Consider the following 13,316-nt stretch of genomic DNA (forward strand, 5'->3'; position numbering starts at 1 on the left):
CCTGCCCGGAAGGCTCCCGGCAGGCGCGGGGGCTCGGAGATGCCGAGGACCCCCGCTGTGTGTCCGGGCCCCGCTTGCGTGGCGGAAACGCTCCCATCTGGTTGCCTGAGGGTCAGGGATGTAGCGCCCGTGCCCGTGTCTGTCTGTCTGTCCGTCCACCGGTGCGGAGTGGCCGGCGGATCGTATCTCCGGAGCAGCCCACGGCGTCCACTTGGCCGCCTGGCCCCACTGCCGCCACCCATCGGCTGTCCGTCTGTCCCACCGCACGGGCAGCCCCTGGCTTGCTGTCCAGGGTGACCTCTGCTGTCCCGCCGCCCATCCGTGCCCCTCACGGACCGACACCTAACCGGACCGTCTGTCTGTCTGTCCTCGCCAGCCTCTGCCAGGTGACTGCTTGGGCTGGAGCGACCTCTTGTCTGGTTCCCCCAAGCTGACCCCAGCTTCTTCCCCGCCGCGGTTTGGCTCCTTCGTCAAAGTGAGTCCTTCTGTCTGTCTGCCCTGTGTCTTCTCATCACTGCCTCAGCAGCTCCGGCCTGGCCCAGCCCCTCTGGCAGAAGGTGACAGGAGGGAGGAAGGGAGAGGGACCTGCAGGATGAAGTTTGAACTCGGTTCCCTGGTTCCCTCTGGAATGAGGTAGGACCCGGCGGGAACTTCGGCCAGGATTTTTCCGTGGGGCACATCAGGAGCCCGTCCCGCCCAGCAGGAGCTTCCCACTCGGCTGCCTTTCTCGGAGCCTGGGACCAGATGCCTTGCCTGATAGGGCTCAGAGTCAAGAGCTGGGCCGCAGCCTTCCTGGGGATCCAGACTGAGAAGCCAGGGTTGACCCCGCTGTCTCCTGGGCACGTTGTAGGGTTCAGGAAGAGAGTGAGTGAGAACGGCTGGTCACCGAGGGATGTTGTTCCCCTGTCCCCTATTCCAGGAAGGTCTCCGTCTAGGATGGTGTGTCGGAATCTGATAACGTCCTCCCCGCTGTCGGAGTCGTCGTTATTATTGTTATTATCATTGTTATTGTTAACAGTCGTAAGGGGAGTTGTTCATCCAGCTGGCTCAGGCCCCACTACGAGGGTTGTGTCCTTGTGTGTGTGTGTGTGTGTGTGTGTGTGTGTGTGTGACTTTTGGGGACAGCGTCTTGCAATGTAGCCCAGGCCATGAACTTACTATGTAGCCCAGGTTGGTCTTGAACTCTTGGGGATCCTCCTGCCTCAGCCTCCTGAGTGCTGGGATGGTAGGTTGGCATGAATCACTTGGGTCCATTGTCTTGCAGGCCACAGTGAGTGAGTGGGGTGGAAGTTCTGCTGTCCCGTGGCACTTTAGGGATGAGCTGGGGGCTCAAAGAGGACTCGCCATCCACCCAGCCTAGTCCTGCCCTCCTGGAGACCTAGAGTTTCCTCCTTCGCCTCCTTGTATCCAGCAAATAGCTGTCTTTCTGTTAAGGCAGAAAGATGTGGATTTGGGGGCAGCTGCTAAAGCTCAGGCCAGGCTGGAGGCCCCTCTGCATGGCCATCTTCCTGTCCAGGCTTCTGCTGGTCACCCACAGAGCTGTTTCATTTGCTTTGTGATCTTGCAGAAGTTTCTTGATTGTTCTGAGGCTGTTTCCCCTCCTGAAAATTGGATAAAGGTCCATCACCAAGAATATTGGAAGGATGCTCTGAAGCAGCACAAGGAAAAAGCTTGCTGTAGCCTAGCAGGGTGGCGTGCACCCATAGTCCCAGCTCCTCGGGAGGCTGAAGCAGGAGGATGGCTTGAGCCTGGGAGCTCAGGTCAGCCTGGGCAACACAGAGACCCTGTCTTTTAAAAACAAAAAACCAAATGCCGCTTAGCACAGTGCCTGGCACACAGTAGATCTCCTGAGGCTATTATTCGGTGGCAAAAGTGAACCAGAATTAAAATGCTCTCAAGCTGTGTATCAGACTTCGTTTAACGCTTACGAGGGTGGCACTGCTACCATCTCAAGTCCTCGCCTCGCCTCCATCGCTCTGCACCCTCCTCTTGCACCTCTGCTGCAGGCTGGAGATACTAAGCTGGCGCCTGTGGTGCCTCCTCCCAGAATCCTGTAATGCAGAAGTGGTGGTTAGGGTCATGAGTCCATCCGGGAAACCAAAGTTGTAGGAAGCTCTGTGTGTGTGTGTGTGTGTGTGTGTGTGTGTGTGTGTGTGTGTGTGTGTAAAACTAAAGATGAAACCTGGGACCTTGTACATGCTAGAAGTCAGACACTCTACCACTAAGCTACATCCCCACCTCTTTTTATTTTCTTTTAAGAAAGAGTTTTGTTGAGTTGCCCAGTCTGGACTTGAACTTGTAATCCTTCTGCCTCAGAGTCTTTAATTTTTTTTTTCTTTTGAGACACTCTCTCACTATGCAGTTCAGGCTGGCCATGAACTCACTAAGTATCCCAGGGTGGCCTTGAGCTCATAGTGATCCTCCTGTTTCAGCCTCCTGAGTGCCGGGATTACAGACTTGTGCCACCGTGCCTGGCTCTTTTTTTGCAGTACACTTACTGAAGATTGAACTTAGGGCCTTTGCAATGAGGTACATCTCCAGCCCTTCCTTATTTAAAAAAAATTTGAGACAGGGTCTCACTAAGTTGCTGAGGCTGGGCTCAAACATGATCTTCCTGCCTCAGCCTCCCAGAGTACTGGGATTACAGGTGAGCACTACCACGGCCAGCTTTCTTGTGGATTTTCTAAGAAAAGTGGTTCACATGGGCATGGCAGTTATAATGGCCCTGAGCCTGTTTCCTCGGCTGCTAGCCGGGGTTGTTACTAGCCCACATGAGTGTGTTTCACTTCTTAGGGAGGATGAGGTCACTCAGTGCCTATGGCTGTGCATTTATGACATCTTACACAAGGGGCTTAATCCCCCTTTTCTTTTTTGTGGTACCGGGGATCAAACTCGGGTCCTTGCGCTTGCAAGGCAGGCCACCGAACCGCTGAGCTAAATCCCCGGCCCAATCCCCCTTTTCTGAAATAGGACTTGCAATATAATTACACCCTTTTTAGGGCTGAGTGGGCATTAAATGAGAGCATTTAGATTGGCTGGGACTTGCACAGAGAAAGTGCTAAAGCATTAGGAGTCGCTCACTGAGCGTGGTTTTTAGCCCTTGGCAGCACTGTTTGACTGTGCCTGGGTGTGTGACCCTGAGCAAGATACTCAGACCCCCCAGCCTTCCAGCAGAGAGCAGATAAAGGAGAAACATGGTAGCAGGTGATAACAGTTATGGAATAGAAGGATAAAGGAGAGATCACAGTGTGGGGGAAATCACACTTTAAAGTGAGGAGTCAGGTCACATTTGAGTTTGAATAGAGCCTTGAAGGAGGTGAGGAAAGAACTCAGGGAGACTGGGAGCAGCATCTCAGGCTGTGGGAGTAGTCAGTGCAAAGGCCCTGGGGTGAGGCCAGCACTGAAGAGCAAAGGGTCACAGTGAGAGAGGAGTTGGGTGGGGCATGAGGCAGGCCACCCAGAGCTGCGGGGGCAGGGACAGATTTGAGCAGGAGGGTGAGTGGCAAGAGGACTCTGAATCTGCTCCTAGGCAGGTGAGGGCTTTTCTCCTCTGCCCGTCCCAGTGAGCCGAGCCGAAGCTGTAAGCAGAGGGGCCCTGAGCCTTTTCCTTTTCTTTTTCTTTTTCCTCTCCTCTCCTCTCTCTTGTATTCATTCTCTTTCTCTCTCTCTCTCTCTCTCTCTCTCTCTCTCTCTCTCTCTCTCAGTCTTGCTCTGCAGTTCAACCTGGCCTTGAACTCACTATGGAGCCCAGGCTGGCCTCAAACATACAGCAATCCTCCTGCCTCGGCCTCCCCAGTGCTGGGACCACAGGCACTTACCACCATGCCTGGCACTTCTTTTTCTTTTTGGCCTTACTAGGGATTAACACGGGGCCTTTTCACCAAGGCCTTTTCGCCCTTTCTTTAGTTGGGGACAGGATCTCTCCACTTTGCCAAGCTTGGGCTCAAACTTGTGACCCTCCTGAATGCTAGGATTACAGGTGTGTACCACCACACCCAGCCTCCACATCGCACCTTGAAAATGTTAAGACCCCGTCTAGAGGCATCTGGAGGAAGACACTGTCCTGAGGCTGCTACACACCAAATGAGTGGTCTCACCGCGTGAGCCTCAGTTTCCTGGACCACACGAGACAGCAGCCTTTGGTGTTCCTAGTGGTTAGTGCTGTTTGTCTTTAGCCTGGATCAGCACTCTGCTGACTGATAGATGTTAATTTCTTTGTCCTCAGAGATGGAGCTCATGATTACATTGGTAGTATCAGTAATACCTTATTTTATCACATATCCCAACTGGTGTGCCCGTCTGTACAGGCAGTGCTCTGACCAGGGATGCAGTTGGTTCCAGGACACACGTGACACATGGGTGACACACGCAGGAAGTGCTCACATGTGATGTGCGCGCATACACACGTCCAAGCGCATTTCTGATTCCCCAGTTCCTTTGACGTAGCTGGACGTCTTATTGGTTCCCTTCTAGTGGGAATCCTGGCTGTAAACAGATACTTGGATGTCAGAGTTATTTACACCAGTTCCACATATGGTGGTGGAAACTTGGGAGCAGAACCGCCCAGCACTGGAAGATTTGGTCAAACAGTGCGTCCAGACGGCTGACTGTGAAACGCGTAGCGACGGAGAAGGGACCTGAACATTCAGTGACCCAGAAAGCTGCATAAGACCTGTTAGAACCAGACGAGGTGGGTGCGGTATCCCACCTTGTTCAAAGCAGTTGTATTTGTGCACAGTGTGGTGGCACTCACCTGTAATCCCAGCACTGGGGAGGCTGAGGCAGGAGGATCACCACAAGTTGGAGCTCAGCCTGGGTTCAAGGCTAGCCTGGAATACATAGCAAGACCCTGTCTCCAAAAACCAAACCAGTTATATTTGTGAAACCAGCAGCCGGGAAAAATGTGCATCACCCTAACTGCCTGCATGGGCCACGTCCCACGTGGTGTTGGGTTTGCTTTTTTGCTCACTTTTTGTACAGCCAGGATGACAGATAGCAGCTCTGGGCTTTTTGTTGTTGTTGTTCCAGAGCTATTTGCCCAAGGCTTGATGGCCCTGCTAGGTGCCTGCCACATTGAGTCCCCTGGGGCACTCCTGAGTGAGGCCAGAGGGTAGCTGGCCAGAGAGAGAGGGGCTGGTCACGGGGTGGAACCCCATCCTCTCCCCGAGTTGGCGCTGGGCTCCAAGCAGCGGCAGTTGCCAAGCTTTCACCCGATTTGAATGAAAATGCTGAAATTATAGGCTCCTCAGCTGCTGAGAAAAATGGGAGCATCCGCTGAACCCTAATTTCCTGGGGTAGAGCCAGTGGCATGCTGTAATTAGGCCCTTATTGTGTCAGAGTGTTGGAAAAATGCAGGCCATAATGAGATACTTACAGGGCATCAGCAACTATCTGAATAAAAGAAAAAAAATGCGGTGTTTCCTGAGTGAGATGTTGCTTGGAGAGGGAAGGTGCATTCTGAGTTCCAGTTACTGTTGGCAGGCGGGTCGCTGCCGGGGTGGGGGGCGTCCCCACAGTGACCCCCTCTGCTTGAACCAGGGGCCGCATGGCCGTTTGGTTTCATCTGCTGCTGGGTGGTTATGATGTGTAGGCTGGTATCTGTGGAGAATCGCACGTGTCAAGTTCTGGGGGAGTTTTTTGGTTTTGGTTTTTGAGGCAGGGTTTTGCTGTGTAGCCCAGGCGGGCCTAGAACTCTCGGGTGGTCCTTCCTGCCTCAGCCTCCCTCGTCCTGGGATTCTAGGCACACGGCCGTTATATGTAAAACACGGTTCCGGGTCTGGGGAAACAGAGGCCAGAGAGCCGTGTGGTCTGAAGTCACGCCGGTGCCGGGCGCTATCTGGGGTCCGCTGTTGGGGACAGAGGGGTGGGAGTGTGGAGCTGGCCCGGCACGTGGATCCAGGGACAGGCTGGTCAGAGTGGGCGGAGGCGGGGATTGGACCCGGACTGAGGGCGGCAGGTCCCCTGCTCAGGCCCAGCCTGCTGCAGACTGGTGCGAGCCGGTAGTCACGGGAGGGTCAGGACGCTTCCCCGTCAGACGCCTACTTGCCTGGAACTGAATTACGCAAGTGGGGCACGAGGCCAGTGTCCTGGGCAAGGGAACCCTCGCTTGCTGCCCGTCCCCTCCAGCCTCCTGTGCCAGTGCTGTCATCAGCTTGGCGTCTACCCTGCCGGCCCCTTCTCGGGCAGGGAGCGACGCGTGTGCTGGCGCCCACAGGGATCAGGTGGCCCTGCTGTGGGTTTTTTTGTTTGTTTATTTGTTTGTTTGTTTTTTGGTGTGTTGTCTTCCTGCACTGGGGCTACCCTGCCTGTGTCCTTCATCCTCTCGTGTTTCAACCACATGGCGCTCCTGGGAGGACTTTCCCGTGGGGTGGCCGGGCACCCTCAACGCCCCCAGGAGGGCAGCATCCGGGAGCCCCCCCCCACGTGCTGCCATCCCCACGGCCGAGGTACAGGGGGCAGGGAGTCGAGCCCCACGGCTGGTCCCCGACACTGGGGTGTGAGTGGGTGGACTTGAACCCGGAGCCCGGCGGCCCTGCCCCACCGGCCTGTGCCTTCTGGCTGTCCTCGTGGGTCGTAGGGACGGGGAGGGCGGGCTTCTGGAAGGTCTTGGTCTCCACAGCCCCCTCCCCATCCACTTTGTACAAGTATTTGTGCATCTGTGGTAAAGAACGGCACCACCGCGGCAAGGGACCGAGGCGGCCTCTGGGACGGAGGAAGGGACTGGCGCAGCGAGAGGCCCAGGCGCTGCCTGACCTGCAGTGAGGGCGGCTGGGGGGCTCGGGAGATGCTGGAGCGGGCAGGGCAGGGCAGTCGGAGTTGCTTCTTTTTTTTTTTGGTACCAGGGATCAAAGTCAGGTCCTTGTGCTTGCAAGGCAGGCAGCAGAACCACTGAGCTGAATCCCCGGCCCGGAGTTGCTTCTTGGTGGCGGCAGCAGGAGAGAGGGGACCTGATGGCTTGTTGTGCCTTGGTGCCCCTTCTGCCTGGCCATGGGCCCTAGCTTGTGGCTCGTGCCCTGGTCCCCGGGTGCTTTCCTTTTCTCAGAGCCTTGAGTAAGTGCTTCCCGGCCCGCAGGCCCCTTCCCCTGCCTCTCGTGAGGGACACCGAGGCCGCTTCCGGGGTGTGACCTCTGGACTTCAGCTGCGCTCTGCCAAGGAGAACCTCGTGGAGCGGGGAGGGAAGGGACCGAAGGGTGGGCGGCGACGGTGCTGTGCGGCTCTGAGCTCGGCCGAGCCCAGGGTTGGGTGCGCTGGTGAGCACCGGAAATGGGCTCAGGAGGCTGAGGCAGGGGGTGGCGAGTTCGAGGCTCACCTGGGCGCCATGGTGAGACCCTGGCTCAGAGGAAAAAGACCAGAATTGAATTTCCCGGCAGATTCTCTGAGTAGGAGCCAGGCGGCAGCTCCGGGACTTACCTTTCCAGGCTCACAACCTGCCCGTGGCATGCAGGGCCCCCGAACCAAGGGCCGAGCCTTGCCCCTCTTGGTACAAAGAGAGCGGCAGTAACGGGCTAGGAAGAAACAGTCATAGGCCGAGACTGAGCAGGGTGCCCGGCCTCTGCTGCCCGGGGTGCCGTTTGGCTGCTGCTGGCTGTCCCCTCTGAGCCCTGTGTCCTGCCTGGGGGCCTCGTGGCTGTGGCGGGCGAGAGCGCCGGGCTCTGAGTGCACGGGCCGAGGACAGGAGTCCTGACAAGGAGGACGTGACCGGAGACCCTGCCCCGTGACACATGGCCCAGCGGTGAGAGGCTTTCCGAGCTGCCAGGCTGGCGGAGGAGCGGAGCTGCAGGAGCAGGCCCAGCTGGGTGACACTCGCCTGCCGGGCGATAGGCCCTGACACGGCCAGGCCTCAGGTGGATCCGGAACACAGCCCCTGTCTGTCCCGTCCCGGCTGTGGCTCCTGCCCTCTGTGCAAATAGACAGGGTTCGTGTTAGAGGGTGGCAGCTTCCTGGCTTAAGGGGCGGGCCTTTGAAATCGTAGTCATAGCACCATACAGTTCCAGAGACCCATAAAATCAGATGAGGGAGCTGGGCACACCTGTAACCCCAGCACTCTGGGAGGCTGAGGCAGGAGGATTGCAATTCCAGTCCTGACTGGGCAATTTGACAATTTAGCGGGATCCGGTCTCAGAATGTAACAAAAAGGCAGAAGGAATGTGGCAGACCCCTTGTGCTACTGCTCAGCCTGGGGAGCTTTCCTGTGGCCCGGGGGTGGTGCAGCTAGGCAGAAGCCAGCCGGACAGAAGCCCAGGTTCAGTGGCCTTGGCCTCTGTGGCATCACCTGCTGGCCCTGCCAGGCCCAGGCCACCAGGGAATGTAGGGCAGGCTACTTTCTTGGGAGGGGGAGGCTCTGGGAATTTGCTTCCAGCACTGGGCAAAAACCGTTGTGACAGCTTAACTTTTTTAGTGGAATTATTTGACTACTTATTGTAAACATAAAAGCAGGGCTGGAAATGTAGCTCAGCAGTGCTGTGCCTGCTCTGCCTGGCAAGCACAAGGTCCTGAGTTCGATTCCTGGTACTAGGAAGAAAAAAAAAAAGCACAAGTCTCACTCCATGCGCTCAGAGTGAGATTTCTGCGTGGGAACCACCTTTACCAATGTGCAAATCTGACAAGATCTTTTTCCTATACTGTATTTCTTTTTCTTTATTCTTTTGGTTATTTTGAGTTCAGGCTGGCTTTGAACTCACTATGTAGCCCAATCTGGCCTTGAACTCATGGTGATCCTCCTGCCTCAGCCTTCCGAGTGCTGGGAGTATGGGAGTACAGGTGAACGCCACCATGCCCAGAGAGGATTTTTATATCTGTGTTTATCAAGGGCATTGGCCCGTAGCTTTCTTTTTTATTGTGTTGGAGTCACTAGGTTTGCAAAAAAACAAGGCTTAGGCGTCGTTCCCTTACAGCCCTGGGTCAGCTCCTCCCCCGCCCTCATTCGATTCTCATGATTAAGAATAACAGAACCTTGGTTTGTTGCCCTTCTTTTCCCAACTGTCCCCTTCCCACCTGAGGATCCCGCGTGGCATGTAGCGGTCACCTCTCTGGTTTCCCTTGCTCTGTGATGCTCCTTGGCTGCCCCTTATCTCTCAGGACCCCAGCGTTTTATAGTCTGTCCCTCACTTTGGGCTCATATGACACTGTCTCACAGTTGGCCGGAGTTTCTAATTTCGGGGGTCGCATGCCACATCAGTGCGGCCCCTTGTCTTGCAGTCCTCTGGGGTCTGTGTCAACAGGACATGTTGCGGTTAGGGTGGCCTTGCTCTCTTGGCGGTGCTGTCATCTGGCCGGATTCCCCACTGGCAGGTGATTCTTTGTTTTTTTGTTTGTTTGTTTTTTGAGGCAGGGTCCCATTATGTTATGTGCTGGTCTGACTTGTAGCGATCCTCCTGCTTCAGCCTCCCGGGAACTGGAGTTACAAGTGTGCACTAAGACATGCAGCAGGATTCTATTTATAGAAAAGGCCATCCTTTCTTTGTGGAGTTTCCTTTGTCAAGAGTTGGCTAGATTTGCATGGGTGCTTTCTGAAGGCTCTTAAACCCTCACCCGTGGGTTTGTCCCGTTGCCAAAGTCACATTTAGTTAGATCTGTAGCTTTCTGCTTAGTCTTGAAAGCAGGCTGTGTGAATGCCTTTTGTTCTTTCTGAAATTGTTTTGGCTAGTCTAGGCCCTTTAGATAAATGTTTTACTGTCAGCGTGCTGATTTCTACAAAAGAGAAAAAAAATATCTTTGCAGTCAGTACAGGGAGAGCCTCATTAGTTTTCTGATTTGTTTTTGTGGTGTGTGAAGTTGAACCCACGCTAGGCAGTCGCCGTACCACTAAGCTACTTTCCCAGCTTTTGTATTTTATTTTGAGACAGGGTCTTGCTCTGTTACCCAGGCTGGCCTCGAACTTGCGATCCTCCTGGCTCAGCCTCCTGAGTGGCTGGGATTATAAGTGTGTGCCACTGCAGCAGGCATTTTAAGTTTCATAATGACATATTGTCCCCTCCACTGTCACTGTCCACCTGCCCTAGGGCCGTCTCCATTTCCTTCTTGTCTTATCGACCTTTGACCCCCCCCCAGGGCCAGTTCTCCCTGTGTGGACTGAGGGGATCCTGGGAACCCATGGGGATCTGTGCCAGTACTCCCCCAACCCCCACTGCCACCCCAGCCCTCAGGCACTCAAGACCCCAGTATAATATGGGGTGGTATTTGCACCTTTGCAGACGCTCCCAGATACTGTTTATTTGTTTTGAGACAAGAGTCACTATGTAGCCCAGGCTGGCCTCTAATTCACAGTGAGTCCTCCTGCCTCAGCCTTCTGAGTGCTGGGATGACAGGTGTGCGCCACCATGCCTGGCCTTCAAATATTTTTCATCTGCGGTTAGTTGAATCTGAAGATACTGAATCTCTGGATACAGGGGCCTGTCTGACTGCCCTTCCCCTGTTCAGAACTCTCCATGGTTCCAGCTCCCTTTGGTAACCGCTGAGACTACCCTGCAGCCCCTAAGGCGCTGATCATCTATCTCCTTGCCTTTCCCCATACCTTCCTCCTGCTGAGCTTCCTTTTTCCTTTTTGCAGTGCTAGGGTAGAAGAACCTAGGGCCTCAGGCCTTTCAGGCTCTGCCCCACCTCAGGGCCTTTGCACATACCATTTTCCTGTTCTTGGACCCTTCTTTCCTTCAGCCCTGTGGTTCACTTAGTCAGGCCTCTGTTAAGTGTCTCCTCCCTAAGAGGATCCTGGGTCACTCCGCTGTAATGTCCCGTCCCCCCGCCACTCTAACTTCCCTGTGCCCTCTCTGATTTATTTTGGAAGCACTTATCACTCCCTGTGTTTGGCCTGCCTGTTTCCTCCTGTGTTGTCATCTCCGCCCACTGGCAGGGAGTGCCCGATGGTGCGCCCTCTTCCTGGGTGTGCCCGCGCTCTCACGTGCCCAGCTGTCACAAGTGCCAGGGAGCCCGGTTCTCTTCCGCGAGTAGTTTTATGATCCGCCTCCGCCTCCTCCATCGCTAAGGTGCTCAGCAGAGGTGGTGGGGCCTGCTCCGTGCTGGGCCCTGACCCATGGGTAGGACGGGCACGGGGGTCACACAACACACCACAGAAGTGGCAGCTCGGCTGAGCCTGAGTCCCGGGGGGGGTTGGGGGGGCCGCTGTGGGGCGTGCGTGTGGCTGTGGTCACCGCAGGGCCTTCCTCCGGGCTACTGGTCAGCTGGGGTCTCTCCCAGCGGGCTGGCCCTGCCCCCTTCCTGGGGAGCCCCTGTGCTTGCTCTTTCCCTTTCTCTTAAATGTTCTTATTGAACTCTTAAGTCGCCCTTTCTTGTGGTCTCTCTGGTTTTTGTTTTATCCGTCAGGGTGTTGAGGGCCATGGGCACACGGGGTGAGTGAGACAGAAACCGCGTTGCCTCTTGTCTTCTGTTGCGCTGCTTATTGAGTGGGGTGAGGGGAACCCCACACATGCTGGGCAAGTGCCCTCCCCACCGATCTCTGCCCTCCACCCCAACATTACCCTTTAACCCATGGTGAGGTGCGCCTGTCGTGCCAGCCCTCTGGGAGGCTGAGGCAGGAGGATCTCATGTTGGAGGCCAGCCCGGGCCACTTGGCGAGACCCTAAAAATCAGAAGAATGGGGATGTAGCTCAGAGGCAGAGCGCTCGCCTAGCCTGGGAGGAGCTCAGAATATTCACAGTTACGCAATTGCCAGCCCTCTCATTGCGGAGGGTTTTAATCTCCCCAAACCTCATTCCCGTTAAGTAACCACCCCCCCTCCCCGCTTCTGGCAACCACTAATCCACACTGTCTCTGCGGCCGGCCTGCTGTGGGATGGCACAGTGTATGGCCTCCCGCCTCACCCACTCTCGGGACTCGCTCATGCTGCGGTAAACACCCGCGCTTCCCTCTTTCCCGCAAGACCTGGGTTGAACCTCAGCGATGCCAGGCAGAAGCTCCGTCCCCAGCTCACGATAGATTTTTTTTTTTTCCTTGTGGCAGCGCTGGGGTGGAACCCAGGGCCCGATGGGAGCTGGGCAAGCGTGCGCAGCAAGCCGTACCCGGCCCTTCAGTCCTCTTTGTGGCCTGATCTTGCCTTGGCTCCCTGTGCCTCAGTTCGTTCATCTGTGCACCTGCTGATGCCCTTTCCCTTCTGCCCTTCGACTCTTAGGGATCGAGAGTGCTCACGTGTGAGGTCTTGCGTGGACGCCTGTGTTCGTTCACTTGGGCCGTGCCGTTGCCGCGGGGTTATGAGGTAACCCTTAGCCCTTGATGATGTTTTAAGAAGCCGCCAGACTCTCTTCCCACATGGCTGCACCATCTTACGCGCTCACCAGCAGTGTGTGAGGCCCGTTTTCCCCGTCCTCTCCAGTACTTGTTAGTGTCTGTCCGATTTGGTCTAGCCTCTCAAGGCAGGACTCAATCTCGTGGTCCTCCTGCCTCAGCCTCCCAAGTGCTCATAATGGTTCTTTATATAGTCCTGATACCAGTCCCTTCTGAGACATAATTTGCAAATATTTTCTCCCCTCCCGTGGTTGTCATTTTCTTCCCTCACTCCCTCCCTGCCTTCCCTTCTTTGTTGGTACTGGGCATTGAACTCGGGACTTTGTGCTTGTGAGGGAGGCAGTGGCACCACTGAGCTAAATCTCTGGCTCCCCTTCATTCCTCTTTATGCCCTGATAGCTTCATGTATAGCACTTGCCTGGCATGTACAAGACTCTGGGTTTAGCCATAGAGCCAAAAAGAAAAAAAGCATTGACCACTGTGGGTAATCCTTGTCCCTGATCTTGGTGGGAAATGACACAGAATGTATGTATGTATGTATGTATGTGTTTTTTTGAGATCGTCTTACCATGTAGCCCAGGCTGGCCTTCAACTCCTGGAGAGCCTCCTGCCTCAGCCTCCCAAGTGCTATCATTACAGGTGAGCACCACCATGCCCGGCTGGAAGTCACATAGTACTTAACCCTCAAGCATGTCAGCCATGGGTTTGTGCAGAAGTTCACACTGAGGAGGTTCCCTTCTACTGCTAATCTGATGAGCGTGTTTACCATGGAAGGGTGTTCAGGGCCTGGGATTTAGCTCAGTGGTTCCGGTACCTACCTCGGAAGTACAAGGGCCCGAGTTCGATCCCCGGTACCAAAAAAAGAAGAAGAAAGGGTGTTGGATTTTGTCCATTCATCAAAATGGTCGTATTGTCTCTTATTTACCCTACTTGAGTATGATGAATATGAACAACACCGTAAATCAAAAGATCTACGGGCCGGGGATATAGTTCAGTGGTTCTGTCACCTGCTTCATAAGGTCCCAAGTTCGATCCCTGGTACCAAAACAAGAAAAGAAAAAAAAAAAAAAAAAAAAAGA

At 55.0% G+C, this 13,316-nt stretch overlaps 1 protein-coding gene across 1 annotated transcript in view; it reads left to right on the forward strand.

Annotated features, from left to right (window-relative positions):
* Positions 1 to 11: 11 nt before the first annotated feature.
* Dnm2 (dynamin 2) overlaps positions 12 to 13,316 on the forward strand; it is a 65,525-nt gene continuing 52,220 nt past the window's right edge. The window contains 2 exon segments of the mRNA XM_019209097.1: positions 12 to 386; positions 527 to 633. Of these exon segments, the coding sequence (XP_019064642.1) occupies positions 593 to 633 (41 nt within the window). The 5' untranslated portion in view covers positions 12 to 386; positions 527 to 592.

This window comes from Fukomys damarensis, unplaced genomic scaffold (genome assembly GCF_012274545.1).
Source record: "Fukomys damarensis isolate Sample0158 unplaced genomic scaffold, DMR_v1.0_HiC HiC_scaffold_37, whole genome shotgun sequence".
NCBI classification, from domain to species: domain Eukaryota; kingdom Metazoa; phylum Chordata; class Mammalia; order Rodentia; family Bathyergidae; genus Fukomys; species Fukomys damarensis.